Raw genomic sequence first — 22,558 nt, forward strand, 5'->3', positions numbered from 1 at the left:
GACCCCCGGTACCAGTCTAGTAAATCTAGTGGGAGACAGTTTGACTCCCGGTACCAGTCTAGTAAATCTAGTGGGAGACAGTTTGACCCCCGGTACCAGTCTAGTAAATCTAGTGGGAGACAGTTTGACTCCCCTGGTACCAGTCTAGTAAATCTAGTGGGAGACAGTTTGACTCCTGGTACCAGTCTAGTAAATTTAGTGGGAGACAGTTTGACCCCCGGTACCAGTCCAGTAAATCTAGTGGGAGACAGTTTGACTCCTGGTACCAGTCTAGTAAATTTAGTGGGAGACAGTTTGACCCCCGGTACCAGTCCAGTAAATCTAGTGGGAGACAGTTTGACTCCCGGTACCAGTCTAGTAAATCTAGTGGGAGACAGTTTGACTCCTGGTACCAGTCTAGTAAATTTAGTGGGAGACAGTTTGACCCCCGGTACCAGTCCAGTAAATCTAGTGGGAGACAGTTTGACTCCTGGTACCAGTCTAGTAAATCTAGTGGGAGACAGTTTGACCCCCGGTACCAGTCTAGTAAATCTAGTGGGAGACAGTTTGACTCCTGGTACCAGTCTAGTAAATCTAGTGGGAGACAGTTTGACTCCTGGTACCAGTCTAGTAAATCTAGTGGGAGACAGTTTGACCCCCGGTACCAGTCCAGTAAATCTAGTGGGAGACAGTTTGACTCCTGGTACCAGTCTAGTAAATCTAGTGGGAGACAGTTTGACTCCCGGTACCAGTCTAGTAAATCTAGTGGGAGACAGTTTGACCCCTGGTACCAGTCTAGTAAATCTAGTGGGAGACAGTTTGACCCCCGGTACCAGTCTAGTAAATCTAGTGGGAGACAGTTTGACCCCCGGTACCAGTCTAGTAAATCTAGTGGGAGACAGTTTGACCCCCGGTACCAGTCTAGTAAATCTAGTGGGAGACAGTTTGACTCCTGGTACCAGTCTAGTAAATCTAGTGGGAGACAGTTTGACCCCCGGTACCAGTCTAGTAAATCTAGTGGGAGACAGTTTGACCCCTGGTACCAGTCCAGTAAATCTAGTGGGAGACAGTTTGACCCCCGGTACCAGTCTAGTAAATCTAGTGGGAGACAGTTTGACTCCTGGTACCAGTCTAGTAAATCTAGTGGGAGACAGTTTGACCCCCGGTACCAGTCTAGTAAATCTAGTGGGAGACAGTTTGACCCCCGGTACCAGTCTAGTAAATCTAGTGGGAGACAGTTTGACTCCCGGGTACCAGTCTAGTAAATCTAGTGGGAGACAGTTTGACCCCCGGTACCAGTCCAGTAAATCTAGTGGGAGACAGTTTGACTCCTGGTACCAGTCTAGTAAATCTAGTGGGAGACAGTTTGACCCCCGGTACCAGTCTAGTAAATCTAGTGGGAGACAGTTTGACTCCCGGTACCAGTCTAGTAAATCTAGTGGGAGACAGTTTGACCCCCGGTACCAGTCCAGTAAATCTAGTGGGAGACAGTTTGACTCCCGGTACCAGTCCAGTAAATCTAGTGGGAGACAGTTTGACCCCCGGTACCAGTCCAGTAAATCTAGTGGGAGACAGTTTGACTCCCGGTACCAGTCTAGTAAATCTAGTGGGAGACAGTTTGACCCCCGGTACCAGTCTAGTAAATCTAGTGGGAGACAGTTTGACCCCCCGGTACCAGTCTAGTAAATCTAGTGGGAGACAGTTTGACTCCCGGTACCAGTCTAGTAAATCTAGTGGGAGACAGTTTGACCCCCGGTACCATTCTAGTAAATCTAGTGGGAGACAGTTTGACCCCCGGTACCAGTCCAGTAAATCTAGTGGGAGACAGTTTGACTCCTGGTACCAGTCTAGTAAATCTAGTGGGAGACAGTTTGACCCCCGGTACCAGTCCAGTAAATCTAGTGGGAGACAGTTTGACCCCCGGTACCAGTCTAGTAAATCTAGTGGGAGACAGTTTGACCCCCGGTACCAGTCTAGTAAATCTAGTGGGAGACAGTTTGACTCCTGGTACCAGTCTAGTAAATCTAGTGGGAGACAGTTTGACCCCCGGTACCAGTCCAGTAAATCTAGTGGGAGACAGTTTGACTCCCGGTACCAGTCTAGTAAATCTAGTGGGAGACAGTTTGACCCCCGGTACTAGTCCAGTAAATCTAGTGGGAGACAGTTTGACTCCCGGTACCAGTCTAGTAAATCTAGTGGGAGACAGTTTGACCCCCGGTACCAGTCCAGTAAATCTAGTGGGAGACAGTTTGACTCCTGGTACCAGTCTAGTAAATCTAGTGGGAGACAGTTTGACCCCCGGTACCAGTCTAGTAAATCTAGTGGGAGACAGTTTGACCCCCGGTACCAGTCCAGTAAATCTAGTGGGAGACAGTTTGACCCCCGGTACCAGTCCAGTAAATCTAGTGGGAGACAGTTTGACTCCCGGTACCATTCTAGTAAATCTAGTGGGAGACAGTTTGACTCCCGGTACCAGTCCAGTAAATCTAGTGGGAGACAGTTTGACCCCCGGTACCAGTCTAGTAAATCTAGTGGGAGACAGTTTGACCCCCGGTACCAGTCTCGTAAATCTAGTGGGAGACAGTTTGACCCCCGGTACCAGTCTAGTAAATCTAGTGGGAGACAGTTTGACCCCCGGTACCAGTCTAGTAAATCTAGTGGGAGACAGTTTGACTCCTGGTACCAGTCTAGTAAATCTAGTGGGAGACAGTTTGACTCCCGGTACCAGTCTAGTAAATCTAGTGGGAGACAGTTTGACCCCCGGTACCAGTCCAGTAAATCTAGTGGGAGACAGTTTGACCCCCGGTACCAGTCTAGTAAATCTAGTGGGAGACAGTTTGACCCCCGGTACCAGTCTAGTAAATCTAGTGGGAGACAGTTTGACTCCTGGTACCAGTCCAGTAAATCTAGTGGGAGACAGTTTGACTCCCTGGTACCAGTCTAGTAAATCTAGTGGGAGACAGTTTGACCCCCGGTACCAGTCCAGTAAATCTAGTGGGAGACAGTTTGACCCCCGGTACCAGTCTAGTAAATCTAGTGGGAGACAGTTTGACCCCCGGTACCAGTCTAGTAAATCTAGTGGGAGACAGTTTGACCCCCGGTACCAGTCTAGTAAATCTAGTGGGAGACAGTTTGACTCCTGGTACCAGTCCAGTAAATCTAGTGGGAGACAGTTTGACCCCCGGTACCAGTCCAGTAAATCTAGTGGGAGACAGTTTGACCCCCGGTACCAGTCCAGTAAATCTAGTGGGAGACAGTTTGACTCCCGGTACCAGTCTAGTAAATCTAGTGGGAGACAGTTTGACCCCCGGTACCAGTCTAGTAAATCTAGTGGGAGACAGTTTGACTCCTGGTACCAGTCTAGTAAATCTAGTGGGAGACAGTTTGACCCCCGGTACCAGTCTAGTAAATCTAGTGGGAGACAGTTTGACTCCTGGTACCAGTCTAGTAAATCTAGTGGGAGACAGTTTGACTCCCGGTACCAGTCTAGTAAATCTAGTGGGAGACAGTTTGACCCCCGGTACCAGTCTAGTAAATCTAGTGGGAGACAGTTTGACTCCTGGTACCAGTCCAGTAAATCTAGTGGGAGACAGTTTGACTCCTGGTACCAGTCTAGTAAATCTAGTGGGAGACAGTTTGACCCCCTGGTACCAGTCTAGTAAATCTAGTGGGAGACAGTTTGACTCCTGGTACCAGTCTAGTAAATCTAGTGGGAGACAGTTTGACCCCCTGGTACCAGTCTAGTAAATCTAGTGGGAAACAGTTTGACTCCCGGTACCAGTCTAGTAAATCTAGTGGGAGACAGTTTGACCCCCGGTACCAGTCTAGTAAATCTAGTGGGAGACAGTTTGACCCCTGGTACCAGTCTAGTAAATCTAGTGGGAGACAGTTTGACTCCTGGTACCAGTCTAGTAAATCTAGTGGGAGACAGTTTGACCCCCGGTACCAGTCTGGTAAATCTAGTGGGAGACAGTTTGACCCCTGGTACCAGTCCAGTAAATCTAGTGGGAGACAGTTTGACCCCCGGTACCAGTCTAGTAAATCTAGTGGGAGACAGTTTGACTCCTGGTACCAGTCCAGTAAATCTAGTGGGAGACAGTTTGACCCCCGGTACCAGTCCAGTAAATCTAGTGGGAGACAGTTTGACCCCCGGTACCAGTCTAGTAAATCTAGTGGGAGACAGTTTGACCCCCGGTACCAGTCTAGTAAATCTAGTGGGAGACAGTTTGACCCCCGGTACCAGTCTAGTAAATCTAGTGGGAGACAGTTTGACTCCCGGTACCAGTCTAGTAAATCTAGTGGGAGACAGTTTGACCCCCGGTACCAGTCTAGTAAATCTAGTGGGAGACAGTTTGACCCCTGGTACCAGTCTAGTAAATCTAGTGGGAGACAGTTTGACTCCTGGTACCAGTCTAGTAAATCTAGTGGGAGACAGTTTGACCCCTGGTACCAGTCCAGTAAATCTAGTGGGAGACAGTTTGACCCCTGGTACCAGTCTAGTAAATCTAGTGGGAGACAGTTTGACCCCCGGTACCAGTCCAGTAAATCTAGTGGGAGACAGTTTGACTCCCGGTACCAGTCTAGTAAATCTAGTGGGAGACAGTTTGACCCCTGGTACCAGTCTAGTAAATCTAGTGGGAGACAGTTTGACCCCTGGTACCAGTCTAGTAAATCTAGTGGGAGACAGTTTGACCCCCGGTACCAGTCCAGTAAATCTAGTGGGAGACAGTTTGACCCCTGGTACCAGTCTAGTAAATCTAGTGGGAGACAGTTTGACCCCCTGGTACCAGTCTAGTAAATCTAGTGGGAGACAGTTTGACCCCCGGTACCAGTCCAGTAAATCTAGTGGGAGACAGTTTGACTCCTGGTACCAGTCTAGTAAATCTAGTGGGAGACAGTTTGACCCCCGGTACCAGTCCAGTAAATCTAGTGGGAGACAGTTTGACCCCCGGTACCAGTCTAGTAAATCTAGTGGGAGACAGTTTGACTCCTGGTACCAGTCTAGTAAATCTAGTGGGAGACAGTTTGACCCCTGGTACCAGTCTAGTAAATCTAGTGGGAGACAGTTTGACTCCTGGTACCAGTCTAGTAAATCTAGTGGGAGACAGTTTGACCCCTGGTACCAGGGGTCAAACTGTCTCCCACTAGATTTACTAGACTGGTACCAGGGGTCAAACTGTCTCCCACTAGATTTACTAGACTGGTACCAGGAGTCAAACTGTCTCCCACTAGATTTACTAGACTGGTACCAGGGGTCAAACTGTCTCCCACTAGATTTACTAGACTGGTACCAGGAGTCAAACTGTCTCCCACTAGATTTACTAGACTGGTACCGGGGGTCAAACTGTCTCCCACTAGATTTACTGGACTGGTACCGGGGGTCAAACTGTCTCCCACTAGATTTACTAGACTGGTACCAGGAGTCAAACTGTCTCCCACTAGATTTACTGGACTGGTACCGGGGGTCAAACTGTCTCCCACTAGATTTACTAGACTGGTACCAGGGGGTCAAACTGTCTCCCACTAGATTTACTAGACTGGTACCAGGGGTCAAACTGTCTCCCACTAGATTTACTGGACTGGTACCGGGGGTCAAACTGTCTCCCACTAGATTTACTAGACTGGTACCAGGGGTCAAACTGTCTCCCACTAGATTTACTAGACTGGTACCAGGGGTCAAACTGTCTCCCACTAGATTTACTAGACTGGTACCGGGAGTCAAACTGTCTCCCACTAGATTTACTGGACTGGTACCGGGGGTCAAACTGTCTCCCACTAGATTTACTAGACTGGTACCAGGGGTCAAACTGTCTCCCACTAGATTTACTGGACTGGTACCAGGGGTCAAACTGTCTCCCACTAGATTTACTAGACTGGTACCAGGAGTCAAACTGTCTCCCACTAGATTTACTAGACTGGTACCAGGGGTCAAACTGTCTCCCACTAGATTTACTAGACTGGTACCGGGGGTCAAACTGTCTCCCACTAGATTTACTAGACTGGTACCGGGAGTCAAACTGTCTCCCACTAGATTTACTAGACTGGTACCGGGGGTCAAACTGTCTCCCACTAGATTTACTAGACTGGTACCGGGGGTCAAACTGTCTCCCACTAGATTTACTAGACTGGTACCGGGGGGTCAAACTGTCTCCCACTAGATTTACTGGACTGGTACCGGGGGTCAAACTGTCTCCCACTAGATTTACTGGACTGGTACCAGGAGTCAAACTGTCTCCCACTAGATTTACTAGACTGGTACCGGGGGTCAAACTGTCTCCCACTAGATTTACTGGACTGGTACCAGGGGTCAAACTGTCTCCCACTAGATTTACCAGACTGGTACCGGGGGTCAAACTGTCTCCCACTAGATTTACTAGACTGGTACCAGGAGTCAAACTGTCTCCCACTAGATTTACTAGACTGGTACCAGGGGTCAAACTGTCTCCCACTAGATTTACTAGACTGGTACCGGGGGTCAAACTGTCTCCCACTAGATTTACTAGACTGGTACCGGGAGTCAAACTGTTTCCCACTAGATTTACTAGACTGGTACCAGGGGGTCAAACTGTCTCCCACTAGATTTACTAGACTGGTACCAGGAGTCAAACTGTCTCCCACTAGATTTACTAGACTGGTACCAGGGGGTCAAACTGTCTCCCACTAGATTTACTAGACTGGTACCAGGAGTCAAACTGTCTCCCACTAGATTTACTGGACTGGTACCAGGAGTCAAACTGTCTCCCACTAGATTTACTAGACTGGTACCGGGGGTCAAACTGTCTCCCACTAGATTTACTAGACTGGTACCGGGAGTCAAACTGTCTCCCACTAGATTTACTAGACTGGTACCAGGAGTCAAACTGTCTCCCACTAGATTTACTAGACTGGTACCGGGGGTCAAACTGTCTCCCACTAGATTTACTAGACTGGTACCAGGAGTCAAACTGTCTCCCACTAGATTTACTAGACTGGTACCGGGGGTCAAACTGTCTCCCACTAGATTTACTAGACTGGTACCGGGAGTCAAACTGTCTCCCACTAGATTTACTGGACTGGTACCGGGGGTCAAACTGTCTCCCACTAGATTTACTGGACTGGTACCGGGGGTCAAACTGTCTCCCACTAGATTTACTGGACTGGTACCAGGAGTCAAACTGTCTCCCACTAGATTTACTAGACTGGTACCGGGGGTCAAACTGTCTCCCACTAGATTTACTAGACTGGTACCGGGGGTCAAACTGTCTCCCACTAGATTTACTAGACTGGTACCGGGGGTCAAACTGTCTCCCACTAGATTTACTGGACTGGTACCGGGGGTCAAACTGTCTCCCACTAGATTTACTAGACTGGTACCGGGAGTCAAACTGTCTCCCACTAGATTTACTGGACTGGTACCAGGAGTCAAACTGTCTCCCACTAGATTTACTAGACTGGTACCGGGGGTCAAACTGTCTCCCACTAGATTTACTAGACTGGTACCGGGGGTCAAACTGTCTCCCACTAGATTTACTGGACTGGTACCGGGGGTCAAACTGTCTCCCACTAGATTTACTAGACTGGTACCGGGAGTCAAACTGTCTCCCACTAGATTTACTAGACTGGTACCAGGAGTCAAACTGTCTCCCACTAGATTTACTAGACTGGTACCGGGGGTCAAACTGTCTCCCACTAGATTTACTAGACTGGTACCGGGGGTCAAACTGTCTCCCACTAGATTTACGAGACTGGTACCGGGGGTCAAACTGTCTCCCACTAGATTTACTAGACTGGTACCGGGGGTCAAACTGTCTCCCACTAGATTTACTGGACTGGTACCGGGAGTCAAACTGTCTCCCACTAGATTTACTAGAATGGTACCGGGAGTCAAACTGTCTCCCACTAGATTTACTGGACTGGTACCGGGGGTCAAACTGTCTCCCACTAGATTTACTGGACTGGTACCGGGGGTCAAACTGTCTCCCACTAGATTTACTAGACTGGTACCGGGGGTCAAACTGTCTCCCACTAGATTTACTAGACTGGTACCAGGAGTCAAACTGTCTCCCACTAGATTTACTGGACTGGTACCGGGGGTCAAACTGTCTCCCACTAGATTTACTAGACTGGTACCGGGAGTCAAACTGTCTCCCACTAGATTTACTGGACTAGTACCGGGGGTCAAACTGTCTCCCACTAGATTTACTAGACTGGTACCGGGAGTCAAACTGTCTCCCACTAGATTTACTGGACTGGTACCGGGGGTCAAACTGTCTCCCACTAGATTTACTAGACTGGTACCAGGAGTCAAACTGTCTCCCACTAGATTTACTAGACTGGTACCGGGGGTCAAACTGTCTCCCACTAGATTTACTAGACTGGTACCGGGGGTCAAACTGTCTCCCACTAGATTTACTGGACTGGTACCGGGGGTCAAACTGTCTCCCACTAGATTTACTAGACTGGTACCAGGAGTCAAACTGTCTCCCACTAGATTTACTGGACTGGTACCGGGGGTCAAACTGTCTCCCACTAGATTTACTAGAATGGTACCGGGGGTCAAACTGTCTCCCACTAGATTTACTAGACTGGTACCGGGAGTCAAACTGTCTCCCACTAGATTTACTAGACTGGTACCGGGGGTCAAACTGTCTCCCACTAGATTTACTAGACTGGTACCGGGGGTCAAACTGTCTCCCACTAGATTTACTAGACTGGTACCGGGAGTCAAACTGTCTCCCACTAGATTTACTGGACTGGTACCGGGGGTCAAACTGTCTCCCACTAGATTTACTGGACTGGTACCGGGAGTCAAACTGTCTCCCACTAGATTTACTGGACTGGTACCGGGGGTCAAACTGTCTCCCACTAGATTTACTAGACTGGTACCGGGAGTCAAACTGTCTCCCACTAGATTTACTAGACTGGTACCGGGGGTCAAACTGTCTCCCACTAGATTTACTAGACTGGTACCAGGAGTCAAACTGTCTCCCACTAGATTTACTGGACTGGTACCGGGGGTCAAACTGTCTCCCACTAGATTTACTAGACTGGTACCGGGAGTCAAACTGTCTCCCACTAGATTTACTAGACTGGTACCGGGGGTCAAACTGTCTCCCACTAGATTTACTAGACTGGTACCGGGGGTCAAACTGTCTCCCACTAGATTTACTAGACTGGTACCAGGAGTCAAACTGTCTCCCACTAGATTTACTAGACTGGTACCGGGGGTCAAACTGTCTCCCACTAGATTTACTGGACTGGTACCAGGGGTCAAACTGTCTCCCACTAGATTTACTAGACTGGTACCGGGGGTCAAACTGTCTCCCACTAGATTTACTAGACTGGTACCAGGAGTCAAACTGTCTCCCACTAGATTTACTAGACTGGTACCGGGGGTCAAACTGTCTCCCACTAGATTTACTAGACTGGTACCGGGGGTCAAACTGTCTCCCACTAGATTTACTAGACTGGTACCGGGGGTCAAACTGTCTCCCACTAGATTTACTAGACTGGTACCAGGGGTCAAACTGTCTCCCACTAGATTTACTAGACTGGTACCGGGAGTCAAACTGTCTCCCACTAGATTTACTAGACTGGTACCAGGAGTCAAACTGTCTCCCACTAGATTTACTGGACTGGTACCGGGGGTCAAACTGTCTCCCACTAGATTTACTAGACTGGTACCAGGAGTCAAACTGTCTCCCACTAGATTTACTAGACTGGTACCAGGAGTCAAACTGTCTCCCACTAGATTTACTAGACTGGTACCGGGGGTCAAACTGTCTCCCACTAGATTTACTAGACTGGTACCAGGAGTCAAACTGTCTCCCACTAGATTTACTGGACTGGTACCGGGGGTCAAACTGTCTCCCACTAAATTTACTAGACTGGTACCAGGAGTCAAACTGTCTCCCACTAGATTTACTAGACTGGTACCGGGAGTCAAACTGTCTCCCACTAGATTTACTGGACTGGTACCGGGGGTCAAACTGTCTCCCACTAAATTTACTAGACTGGTACCAGGAGTCAAACTGTCTCCCACTAGATTTACTGGACTGGTACCGGGGGTCAAACTGTCTCCCACTAAATTTACTAGACTGGTACCAGGAGTCAAACTGTCTCCCACTAGATTTACTAGACTGGTACCGGGAGTCAAACTGTCTCCCACTAGATTTACTAGACTGGTACCGGGGGTCAAACTGTCTCCCACTAGATTTACTAGACTGGTACCGGGAGTCAAACTGTCTCCCACTAGATTTACTAGACTGGTACCGGGGGTCAAACTGTCTCCCACTAGATTTACTAGACTGGTACCAGGAGTCAAACTGTCTCCCACTAGATTTACTGGACTGGTACCGGGAGTCAAACTGTCTCCCACTAGATTTACTAGACTGGTACCGGGGGTCAAACTGTCTCCCACTAGATTTACTAGACTGGTACCGGGGGTCAAACTGTCTCCCACTAGATTTACTAGACTGGTACCAGGAGTCAAACTGTCTCCCACTAGATTTACTAGACTGGTACCAGGGGTCAAACTGTCTCCCACTAGATTTACTAGACTGGTACCGGGGGTCAAACTGTCTCCCACTAGATTTACTAGACTGGTACCAGGAGTCAAACTGTCTCCCACTAGATTTACTAGACTGGTACCGGGGGTCAAACTGTCTCCCACTAGATTTACTAGACTGGTACCGGGGGTCAAACTGTCTCCCACTAGATTTACTAGACTGGTACCGGGGGTCAAACTGTCTCCCACTAGATTTACTAGACTGGTACCAGGGGTCAAACTGTCTCCCACTAGATTTACTAGACTGGTACCGGGAGTCAAACTGTCTCCCACTAGATTTACTAGACTGGTACCAGGAGTCAAACTGTCTCCCACTAGATTTACTGGACTGGTACCGGGGGTCAAACTGTCTCCCACTAGATTTACTAGACTGGTACCAGGAGTCAAACTGTCTCCCACTAGATTTACTAGACTGGTACCGGGGGTCAAACTGTCTCCCACTAGATTTACTGGACTGGTACCGGGAGTCAAACTGTCTCCCACTAGATTTACTAGACTGGTACCAGGAGTCAAACTGTCTCCCACTAGATTTACTAGACTGGTACCAGGGGTCAAACTGTCTCCCACTAGATTTACTAGACTGGTACCAGGGGTCAAACTGTCTCCCACTAGATTTACTAGACTGGTACCGGGAGTCAAACTGTCTCCCACTAGATTTACTAGACTGGTACCGGGGGTCAAACTGTCTCCCACTAGATTTACTAGACTGGTACCGGGGGTCAAACTGTCTCCCACTAGATTTACTAGACTGGTACCGGGGGTCAAACTGTCTCCCACTAGATTTACTAGACTGGTACCGGGAGTCAAACTGTCTCCCACTAGATTTACTGGACTGGTACCGGGGGTCAAACTGTCTCCCACTAGATTTACTAGACTGGTACCGGGAGTCAAACTGTCTCCCACTAGATTTACTGGACTGGTACCGGGGGTCAAACTGTCTCCCACTAGATTTACTGGACTGGTACCAGGAGTCAAACTGTCTCCCACTAGATTTACTAGACTGGTACCGGGGGTCAAACTGTCTCCCACTAGATTTACTAGACTGGTACCGGGGGTCAAACTGTCTCCCACTAGATTTACTAGACTGGTACCGGGAGTCAAACTGTCTCCCACTAGATTTACTAGACTGGTACCAGGAGTCAAACTGTCTCCCACTAGATTTACTAGACTGGTACCGGGAGTCAAACTGTCTCCCACTAGATTTTCTAGACTGGTACCGGGAGTCAAACTGTCTCCCACTAGATTTACTAGACTGGTACCGGGGGTCAAACTGTCTCCCACTAGATTTACTAGACTGGTACCGGGAGTCAAACTGTCTCCCACTAGATTTACTAGACTGGTACCGGGGGTCAAACTGTCTCCCACTAGATTTACTGGACTGGTACCGGGAGTCAAACTGTCTCCCACTAGATTTACTGGACTGGTACCGGGGGTCAAACTGTCTCCCACTAGATTTACTAGACTGGTACCGGGAGTCAAACTGTCTCCCACTAGATTTACTAGACTGGTACCGGGAGTCAAACTGTCTCCCACTAGATTTACTAGACTGGTACCGGGAGTCAAACTGTCTCCCACTAGATTTACTAGACTGGTACCGGGAGTCAAACTGTCTCCCACTAGATTTACTGGACTGGTACCAGGAGTCAAACTGTCTCCCACTAGATTTACTAGACTGGTACCGGGAGTCAAACTGTCTCCCACTAGATTTACTAGACTGGTACCAGGAGTCAAACTGTCTCCCACTAGATTTACTAGACTGGTACCAGGAGTCAAACTGTCTCCCACTAGATTTTCTAGACTGGTACCGGGGGTCAAACTGTCTCCCACTAGATTTACTAGACTGGTACCGGGAGTCAAACTGTCTCCCACTAGATTTACTAGACTGGTACCGGGAGTCAAACTGTCTCCCACTAGATTTACTAGACTGGTACCGGGAGTCAAACTGTCTCCCACTAGATTTACTAGACTGGTACCGGGAGTCAAACTGTCTCCCACTAGATTTACTAGACTGGTACCGGGAGTCAAACTGTCTCCCACTAGATTTACTAGACTGGTACCGGGAGTCAAACTGTCTCCCACTAGATTTACTGGACTGGTACCGGGGGTCAAACTGTCTCCCACTAGATTTACTGGACTGGTACCGGGGGTCAAACTGTCTCCCACTAGATTTACTAGACTGGTACCGGGGGTCAAACTGTCTCCCACTAGATTTACTAGACTGGTACCAGGAGTCAAACTGTCTCCCACTAGATTTACTAGACTGGTACCGGGAGTCAAACTGTCTCCCACTAGATTTACTAGACTGGTACCGGGAGTCAAACTGTCTCCCACTAGATTTACTGGACTAGTACCGGGGGTCAAACTGTCTCCCACTAGATTTACTAGACTGGTACTGGGAGTCAAACTGTCTCCCACTAGATTTACTGGACTGGTACCGGGGGTCAAACTGTCTCCCACTAGATTTACTGGACTAGTACCGGGGGTCAAACTGTCTCCCACTAGATTTACTAGACTGGTACCGGGAGTCAAACTGTCTCCCACTAGATTTACTAGACTGGTACCGGGAGTCAAACTGTCTCCCACTAGATTTACTGGACTAGTACCGGGGGTCAAACTGTCTCCCACTAGATTTACTGGACTGGTACCGGGAGTCAAACTGTCTCCCACTAGATTTACTAGACTGGTACCGGGGGTCAAACTGTCTCCCACTAGATTTACTAGACTGGTACCAGGAGTCAAACTGTCTCCCACTAGATTTACTAGACTGGTACCGGGGGTCAAACTGTCTCCCACTAGATTTACTAGACTGGTACCGGGGGTCAAACTGTCTCCCACTAGATTTACTGGACTGGTACCGGGGGTCAAACTGTCTCCCACTAGATTTACTAGACTGGTACCAGGGGTCAAACTGTCTCCCACTAGATTTACTGGACTGGTACCGGGGGTCAAACTGTCTCCCACTAGATTTACTGGACTGGTACCGGGGGTCAAACTGTCTCCCACTAGATTTACTAGACTGGTACCAGGAGTCAAACTGTCTCCCACTAGATTTACTAGACTGGTACCGGGGGTCAAACTGTCTCCCACTAGATTTACTAGAATGGTACCGGGGGTCAAACTGTCTCCCACTAGATTTACTGGACTGGTACCGGGGGTCAAACTGTCTCCCACTAGATTTACTAGACTGGTACCAGGAGTCAAACTGTCTCCCACTAGATTTACTAGACTGGTACCGGGGGTCAAACTGTCTCCCACTAGATTTACTAGACTGGTACCGGGGGTCAAACTGTCTCCCACTAGATTTACTAGACTGGTACCGGGGGTCAAACTGTCTCCCACTAGATTTACTAGACTGGTACCGGGAGTCAAACTGTCTCCCACTAGATTTACTAGACTGGTACCTGGGGTCAAACTGTCTCCCACTAGATTTACTAGACTGGTACCGGGGGTCAAACTGTCTCCCACTAGATTTACTAGACTGGTACCGGGGGTCAAACTGTCTCCCACTAGATTTACTAGACTGGTACCGGGGGTCAAACTGTCTCCCACTAGATTTACTAGACTGGTACCGGGGGTCAAACTGTCTCCCACTAGATTTACTGGACTGGTACCGGGAGTCAAACTGTCTCCCACTAGATTTACTAGAATGGTACCGGGAGTCAAACTGTCTCCCACTAGATTTACTGGACTGGTACCAGGGGTCAAACTGTCTCCCACTAGATTTACTGGACTGGTACCGGGGGTCAAACTGTCTCCCACTAGATTTACTAGACTGGTACCGGGGGTCAAACTGTCTCCCACTAGATTTACTAGACTGGTACCAGGGGTCAAACTGTCTCCCACTAGATTTACTAGACTGGTACCGGGAGTCAAACTGTCTCCCACTAGATTTACTGGACTGGTACCGGGGGTCAAACTGTCTCCCACTAGATTTACTGGACTAGTACCGGGGGTCAAACTGTCTCCCACTAGATTTACTAGACTGGTACTGGGAGTCAAACTGTCTCCCACTAGATTTACTGGACTGGTACCGGGGGTCAAACTGTCTCCCACTAGATTTACTGGACTAGTACCGGGGGTCAAACTGTCTCCCACTAGATTTACTAGACTGGTACCAGGAGTCAAACTGTCTCCCACTAGATTTACTAGACTGGTACTGGGAGTCAAACTGTCTCCCACTAGATTTACTAGACTGGTACCGGGAGTCAAACTGTCTCCCACTAGATTTACTGGACTAGTACCGGGGGTCAAACTGTCTCCCACTAGATTTACTGGACTGGTACCGGGGGTCAAACTGTCTCCCACTAGATTTACTGGACTGGTACCGGGGGTCAAACTGTCTCCCACTAGATTTACTAGACTGGTACTGGGAGTCAAACTGTCTCCCACTAGATTTACTAGACTGGTACCGGGAGTCAAACTGTCTCCCACTAGATTTACTGGACTAGTACCGGGGGTCAAACTGTCTCCCACTAGATTTACTAGACTGGTACTGGGAGTCAAACTGTCTCCCACTAGATTTACTGGACTGGTACCGGGGGTCAAACTGTCTCCCACTAGATTTACTAGACTGGTACCGGGAGTCAAACTGTCTCCCACTAGATTTACTGGACTAGTACCGGGGGTCAAACTGTCTCCCACTAGATTTACTGGACTGGTACCGGGGGTCAAACTGTCTCCCACTAGATTTACTGGACTGGTACCGGGGGTCAAACTGTCTCCCACTAGATTTACTAGACTGGTACCAGGAGTCAAACTGTCTCCCACTAGATTTACTAGACTGGTACCGGGGGTCAAACTGTCTCCCACTAGATTTACTAGACTGGTACCGGGGGTCAAACTGTCTCCCACTAGATTTACTGGACTGGTACCGGGGGTCAAACTGTCTCCCACTAGATTTACTAGACTGGTACCAGGAGTCAAACTGTCTCCCACTAGATTTACTGGACTGGTACCGGGGGTCAAACTGTCTCCCACTAGATTTACTAGAATGGTACCGGGGGTCAAACTGTCTCCCACTAGATTTACTGGACTGGTACCGGGGGTCAAACTGTCTCCCACTAGATTTACTAGACTGGTACCAGGAGTCAAACTGTCTCCCACTAGATTTACTAGACTGGTACCGGGGGTCAAACTGTCTCCCACTAGATTTACTAGACTGGTACCGGGGGTCAAACTGTCTCCCACTAGATTTACTGGACTGGTACCAGGAGTCAAACTGTCTCCCACTAGATTTACTAGACTGGTACCAGGAGTCAAACTGTCTCCCACTAGATTTACTAGACTGGTACCGGGGGTCAAACTGTCTCCCACTAGATTTACTGGACTGGTACCAGGGGTCAAACTGTCTCCCACTAGATTTACTAGACTGGTACCGGGGGTCAAACTGTCTCCCACTAGATTTACTAGACTGGTACCGGGGGTCAAACTGTCTCCCACTAGATTTACTGGACTGGTACCAGGGGTCAAACTGTCTCCCACTAGATTTACTAGACTGGTACCAGGGGTCAAACTGTCTCCCACTAGATTTACTAGACTGGTACCGGGGGTCAAACTGTCTCCCACTAGATTTACTAGACTGGTACCAGGAGTCAAACTGTCTCCCACTAGATTTACTAGACTGGTACCGGGGGTCAAACTGTCTCCCACTAGATTTACTAGACTGGTACCGGGAGTCAAACTGTCTCCCACTAGATTTACTAGACTGGTACCGGGAGTCAAACTGTCTCCCACTAGATTTACTAGACTGGTACCGGGAGTCAAACTGTCTCCCACTAGATTTACTAGACTGGTACCAGGGGTCAAACTGTCTCCCACTAGATTTACTAGACTGGTACCGGGAGTCAAACTGTCTCCCACTAGATTTACTAGACTGGTACCAGGAGTCAAACTGTCTCCCACTAGATTTACTGGACTGGTACCGGGGGTCAAACTGTCTCCCACTAGATTTACTAGACTGGTACCGGGGGTCAAACTGTCTCCCACTAGATTTACTGGACTGGTACCGGGAGTCAAACTGTCTCCCACTAGATTTACTAGACTGGTACCAGGAGTCAAACTGTCTCCCACTAGATTTACTAGACTGGTACCGGGAGTCAAACTGTCTCCCACTAGATTTACTAGACTGGTACCAGGGGTCAAACTGTCTCCCACTAGATTTACTAGACTGGTACCGGGAGTCAAACTGTCTCCCACTAGATTTACTAGACTGGTACCGTGGAGTCAAACTGTCTCCCACTAGATTTACTAGACTGGTACCGGGAGTCAAACTGTCTCCCACTAGATTTACTAGACTGGTACCAGGAGTCAAACTGTCTCCCACTAGATTTACTAGACTGGTACCGGGAGTCAAACTGTCTCCCACTAGATTTACTAGACTGGTACCAGGAGTCAAACTGTCTCCCACTAGATTTACTGGACTGGTACCGGGAGTCAAACTGTCTCCCACTAGATTTACTAGACTGGTACCGGGGGTCAAACTGTCTCCCACTAGATTTACTAGACTGGTACCGGGGGTCAAACTGTCTCCCACTAGATTTACTAGACTGGTACCGGGGGTCAAACTGTCTCCCACTAGATTTACTAGACTGGTACCGGGAGTCAAACTGTCTCCCACTAGATTTACTGGACTGGTACCGGGGGTCAAACTGTCTCCCACTAGATTTACTAGACTGGTACCGGGGGTCAAACTGTCTCCCACTAGATTTACTAGACTGGTACCAGGGGTCAAACTGTCTCCCACTAGATTTACTAGACTGGTACCAGGAGTCAAACTGTCTCCCACTAGATTTACTAGACTGGTACCGGGGGTCAAACTGTCTCCCACTAGATTTACTGGACTGGTACCGGGAGTCAAACTGTCTCCCACTAGATTTACTAGACTGGTACCAGGGGTCAAACTGTCTCCCACTAGATTTACTAGACTGGTACCGGGGGTCAAACTGTCTCCCACTAGATTTACTGGACTGGTACCGGGAGTCAAACTGTCTCCCACTAGATTTACTAGACTGGTACCAGGAGTCAAACTGTCTCCCACTAGATTTACTAGACTGGTACCAGGGGTCAAACTGTCTCCCACTAGATTTACTAGACTGGTACCAGGGGTCAAACTGTGTCCCACTAGATTTACTAGACTGGTACCGGGAGTCAAACTGTCTCCCACTAGATTTACTAGACTGGTACCGGGAGTCAAACTGTCTCCCACTAGATTTACTAGACTGGTACCTGGGGTCAAACTGTCTCCCACTAGATTTACTGGACTGGTACCAGGGGTCAAACTGTCTCCCACTAGATTTACTAGACTGGTACCTGGGGTCAAACTGTCTCCCACTAGATTTACTGGACTGGTACCGGGGGTCAAACTGTCTCCCACTAGATTTACTAGACTGGTACCTGGGGTCAAACTGTCTCCCACTAGATTTACTGGACTGGTACCGGGGGTCAAACTGTCTCCCACTAGATTTACTGGACTGGTACCAGGAGTCAAACTGTCTCCCACTAGATTTACTGGACTGGTACCTGGGGTCAAACTGTCTCCCACTAGATTTACTGGACTGGTACCGGGGGTCAAACTGTCTCCCACTAGATTTACTAGACTGGTACCGGGAGTCAAACTGTCTCCCACTAGATTTACTAGACTGGTACCAGGGGTCAAACTGTCTCCCACTAGATTTACTAGACTGGTACCGGGGGTCAAACTGTCTCCCACTAGATTTACTAGACTGGTACCGGGGGTCAAACTGTCTCCCACTAGATTTACTAGACTGGTACCAGGAGTCAAACTGTCTCCCACTAGATTTACTAGACTGGTACCAGGAGTCAAACTGTCTCCCACTAGATTTACTAGACTGGTACCAGGAGTCAAACTGTCTCCCACTAGATTTACTAGACTGGTACTGGGAGTCAAACTGTCTCCCACTAGATTTACTAGACTGGTACCGGGGGTCAAACTGTCTCCCACTAGATTTACTAGACTGGTACCGGGGGTCAAACTGTCTCCCACTAGATTTACTAGACTGGTACCAGGGGGTCAAACTGTCTCCCACTAGATTTACTGGACTGGTACCGGGGATCAAACTGTCTCCCACTAGATTTACTAGACTGGTACCGGGGGTCAAACTGTCTCCCACTAGATTTACTGGACTGGTACCGGGGATCAAACTGTCTCCCACTAGATTTACTAGACTGGTACCGGGAGTCAAACTGTCTCCCACTAGATTTACTAGACTGGTACCGGGGGTCAAACTGTCTCCCACTAGATTTACTGGACTGGTACCGGGAGTCAAACTGTCTCCCACTAGATTTACTGGACTGGTACCGGGAGTCAAACTGTCTCCCACTAGATTTTCTAGACTGGTACCGGGGGTCAAACTGTCTCCCACTAGATTTACTGGACTGGTATGAGGGATTTCAGTTATCTGAAGAGATCAGAGCAGCTGCAATTGTTCTCCTTGGAGCAGATACGGTTAATGGGAGATTTAATAGAGGTGTTTAAAATTATATGGGGTTTTTGATAGAGTCGATAGGGAGAAGCTGTTTCCAGTGGCAGAAGGGTCGGTAACCAGAGGATACTCATTTATAATAATTGGCCAAAAAGCCAAGGGGGAGATGAGGAGAATTTATTTTACTCAGCAAGCGGTTATAATCTGGAATGCATTGCCTGAAAGGGTGGTGGAAGCAGATCCAGTAGTAACTTTCAAAAGGGAATTTAATGACGGATTTCAGTTGGAACTTTACTGAAAAAGGAAACATTTGCAGGGCTATGGGGAAAGAGCAGTGAAGTGGGATTAATTAGTAGCTCTTTTAGAGAGCCGGCACAGGCACAATGAGCCAAATGGCCTCCTTCTGTGCTGTATGATTCCTCTTAACTAAAACTCAATGCCCCTCATCCTCAATCACTAAAGCTGCAATTTTATCGATCGATGCGGCTTGGAAGCGGGTCAGCTGGTTTCCGGGTTCCAGTTCCGCCCCCAACTTCACCTGGCCCACGGACGTAATTTTAAATCAATTGGCCTTGTCAAGCCCGCCCTGTGGGCTTGCCAACCAATTAAGAAGCTGGTCAGATGATGTCATTTGATGACGCGTCATCTGCCAGTTTTCTTAAAGGGACCACGCACATTTTTTCTTTGACAGCTCATTTCTCAGTGTTTGACAGTACTGAGGTGCTGCAAACACTGACAATGACTGTTCACAGGTGAGCTCTTGCACCCAGGCTCTCCAGTGACTCCCTCCTTAGGCTAGAACAGATGGCAGCTGCAGGTGAGGTTACAGAAACAATCTGTCACTGGTGAGAGAGGTTCTCCCAATGAGGTGGGATTAGACATACAATTCAAAACTCGTTACCTACAAAAAAAATCTTAAATGCATTAAAAATGAATTTCCCAATATTTCCTTACCTCAAACTCACCAGTACACCATTGGCTCCTTCACACCACTTCTGCAGCTGTCATCAATGCAGCAACATTACAGCAGACTCACAACACGCCACACTTACCTGGCGTGGTGTCCGGACGTTGGGAAGTCCAAAGTAGAAGTGTCAAAATTGCAAAAGAGCCTGTTAACAACCTTTAACAGGCTGTTAAGTGCCTATGATCCTCTTCCTGCTGCTAGGTGTCAGATCCATGCGCAAATCAGGGACCCAACACTTGGGAAGATTGATTGGAGGCGGGTTGACAGCAGGTTTCCTGCCCGCTGTCAATCTTTGCGATTTTACCGGATGTCCCGCCTCCAAACCCGCTCCCTGAGCGCCGGCAAAATTCCGGCCTAAGTCTGACTTAGGCGACGACAGTTCTCATCAGCTCTGGTTATATTACAAAAAATACACAGCAGGATGTGTAGTGTTCAGAATCCATTCAGTTTAAAGAACATTTTGAGGAGCAGGAGAGTTAAAAAAACTGGGGCAAACTGAAGTGAGACTGCTACATTAAATGTATCCGAGAACCACAATGGTAATCAAAAACTTGGGGCTTATTTATGCCTCACCTGATTGTACAATGTACCATTGACATCTGCACCATAGATTGGTGCGTTGAATGTGAGATTTTTCCAATACTTGCGCTCCAGATCATCAAAGTCTGTATAGCGAGGGGTGCAGTATCTGAAAAAGGCACAAACATTTAACAGCCCAAAAGTGAATAATTCAATTTAGATCGGACATGAGCTAAGCTTGACTTAGAGTTCATCAGCTAGATTGTAGAGCAGGAATAGCACATTTCAAACCCGTACTGTGCTGGTGGGTCCAGACAAATTCTCCCCTCCCTCCTAAGTTTTCAGCTCACATACCGACATTAAAAAAAAACTAGCATTAGGAGTAATAAAACCATAGAATGTCAGTAATAGCTAACATTAGTAACCTATTATAACTATACATTTAAAAAACAATTAAAGTAAAATTGAAACACTTCTGTTTGCCATCTTTTTGATTCCCAATTCTCCTTTTCCTTTGTTTTTAAACTTCACTTTTACATTATTAGGTAAAATAATGCACTATACATCTTTCATCCTTTCCCCAAAACACTTCACATACCTGTTCTCCCTTTGCCTCTGCCTCCTGCTCCCACCGCCCATGTTAAGAGTTGGGACCAACATCTTAAAAAGCCTGACTGCCTAAATGCAAGCTCCAGACTGGGTGAGGAGGCAATTAAAGTCCAAAGGGCCAGGACACAATTGATTAATTTGAGCATCAAACCACAAAGCGCTATCACAGGACAAGTTATCTCATGCTGTGCAAGCAGCTTGACCGCATTCAGTTGATATTAACCTCAGCACTTCGACCTTTAAATTCAATTGGTGTTGTTTTAACTCTCTTCTTCAAGGAAGTTTACAGGAATAGCAAGTTCAAGTACTTGTTGAATTTGAGATCTTTGAGTAAATCCTTTAATCTAGTCTTAACTCCTCTACAGCATTTCTTTGAAGCACTCTATTTTCAAGCATATTAAGTCTTCAAGCTTTATGAAGAGATGCCACTAAAATTTCCCATTTCATCTCTTCAGAGATTATCACAGTTCTGTTAGTTAGGAAACCACATGCATTTTTACATGGTCACATTACACCTCACAATATGGCCTCTGAGAATTCTTTTAAAAATCAAATTCTCCAGCGGTTATACTTACTCTTATCAATATATGCTGTATGTTTATTATATAGCTATATACATTATATAATGTATGCTTAATGGAACATCGACATTTTATAATCCACTTAAAGAAATACTGCAGGGAAGGATTATGGAAACTATTTATGAACCTGCTCCCCAATATCTGCTAATTCTTTAGGTTACTTTATAGTCAGAGCACATCGAGTCAGGGGACAAGTAGCAGAATGGATAGCTAGCTTGCTCCAAAATGGAAAACAGAGCGTAGGGGTTAAAGGTAGTTACTCAGTATGGCGGAAGAAGGTGGGAAGTGGTGTTCCACAAGGATCGGGTGCTGGGACCACTGCTGTTCACCATTTACATAAATGTTGACTCAGGAATCGGAAATACAATGTCAAAATTGTGGACATCCTCAAATTAGTGGGGTATATTTATTACTTAAAAAGAGAGAAAATACAAGACGTTAATAAACTTGCAGAATGGGTGTGTAAATGGCAAATTAATTTTAATAAATAAGTATGAGGTGGTGCATTTTGGTAGGTGGAATAAGGAGGCCACATACTCCTTGGAAAAAGTCTAATTGCATAGAGGAGCCAAGGGATCTAGGGGTACACATTCACAAATCATTAAAAGTAGCAACACAAGCTAACTGAAAAATGCAAACAAGGCACTGGGGTTCATTTCGAGAGGAATAGCATTCAAAAGCAGGGAACTTATGTTAAACTTGTACAGAACAATGATTAGACCATACTTAGAGTACTGTGAACAGTTTTGGTCTCTACATTATAAAAAGCACTGGAGAAGGTGCAAAAACGATTCACAAGGATGATACCAGAACTGAGAGGTTATAACGATCAGAAAAGACTGAATAGGCTGGGGTTCTTTTTTCTAGAAAAGAGAAGGCTGAGGGGTGACCTAATAAAGGTCCTTAAAATTATGAA

At 47.5% G+C, this 22,558-nt stretch overlaps 1 protein-coding gene across 4 annotated transcripts in view; it reads right to left on the bottom strand.

Moving 5' to 3' along the window:
* Positions 1 to 22,558, bottom strand: part of kdm4aa (lysine (K)-specific demethylase 4A, genome duplicate a) — a 112,465-nt gene that overhangs the window by 76,192 nt on the left and 13,715 nt on the right. For all 4 annotated transcript variants that reach the window (XM_085983211.1, XM_085983209.1, XM_085983210.1 and 1 more), the window contains exon 4: positions 20,507 to 20,621. In XM_085983211.1, coding sequence (XP_085839337.1) covers positions 20,507 to 20,621 — 115 coding nt within the window. The remainder of the gene's footprint in view (positions 1 to 20,506; positions 20,622 to 22,558) is intronic.

The sequence above is a fragment of the Somniosus microcephalus genome, chromosome 3, assembly GCF_052327205.1.
Source record: "Somniosus microcephalus isolate GS21.2 chromosome 3, FLI_Smic_1.0, whole genome shotgun sequence".
Lineage (NCBI taxonomy): Eukaryota > Metazoa > Chordata > Chondrichthyes > Squaliformes > Somniosidae > Somniosus > Somniosus microcephalus.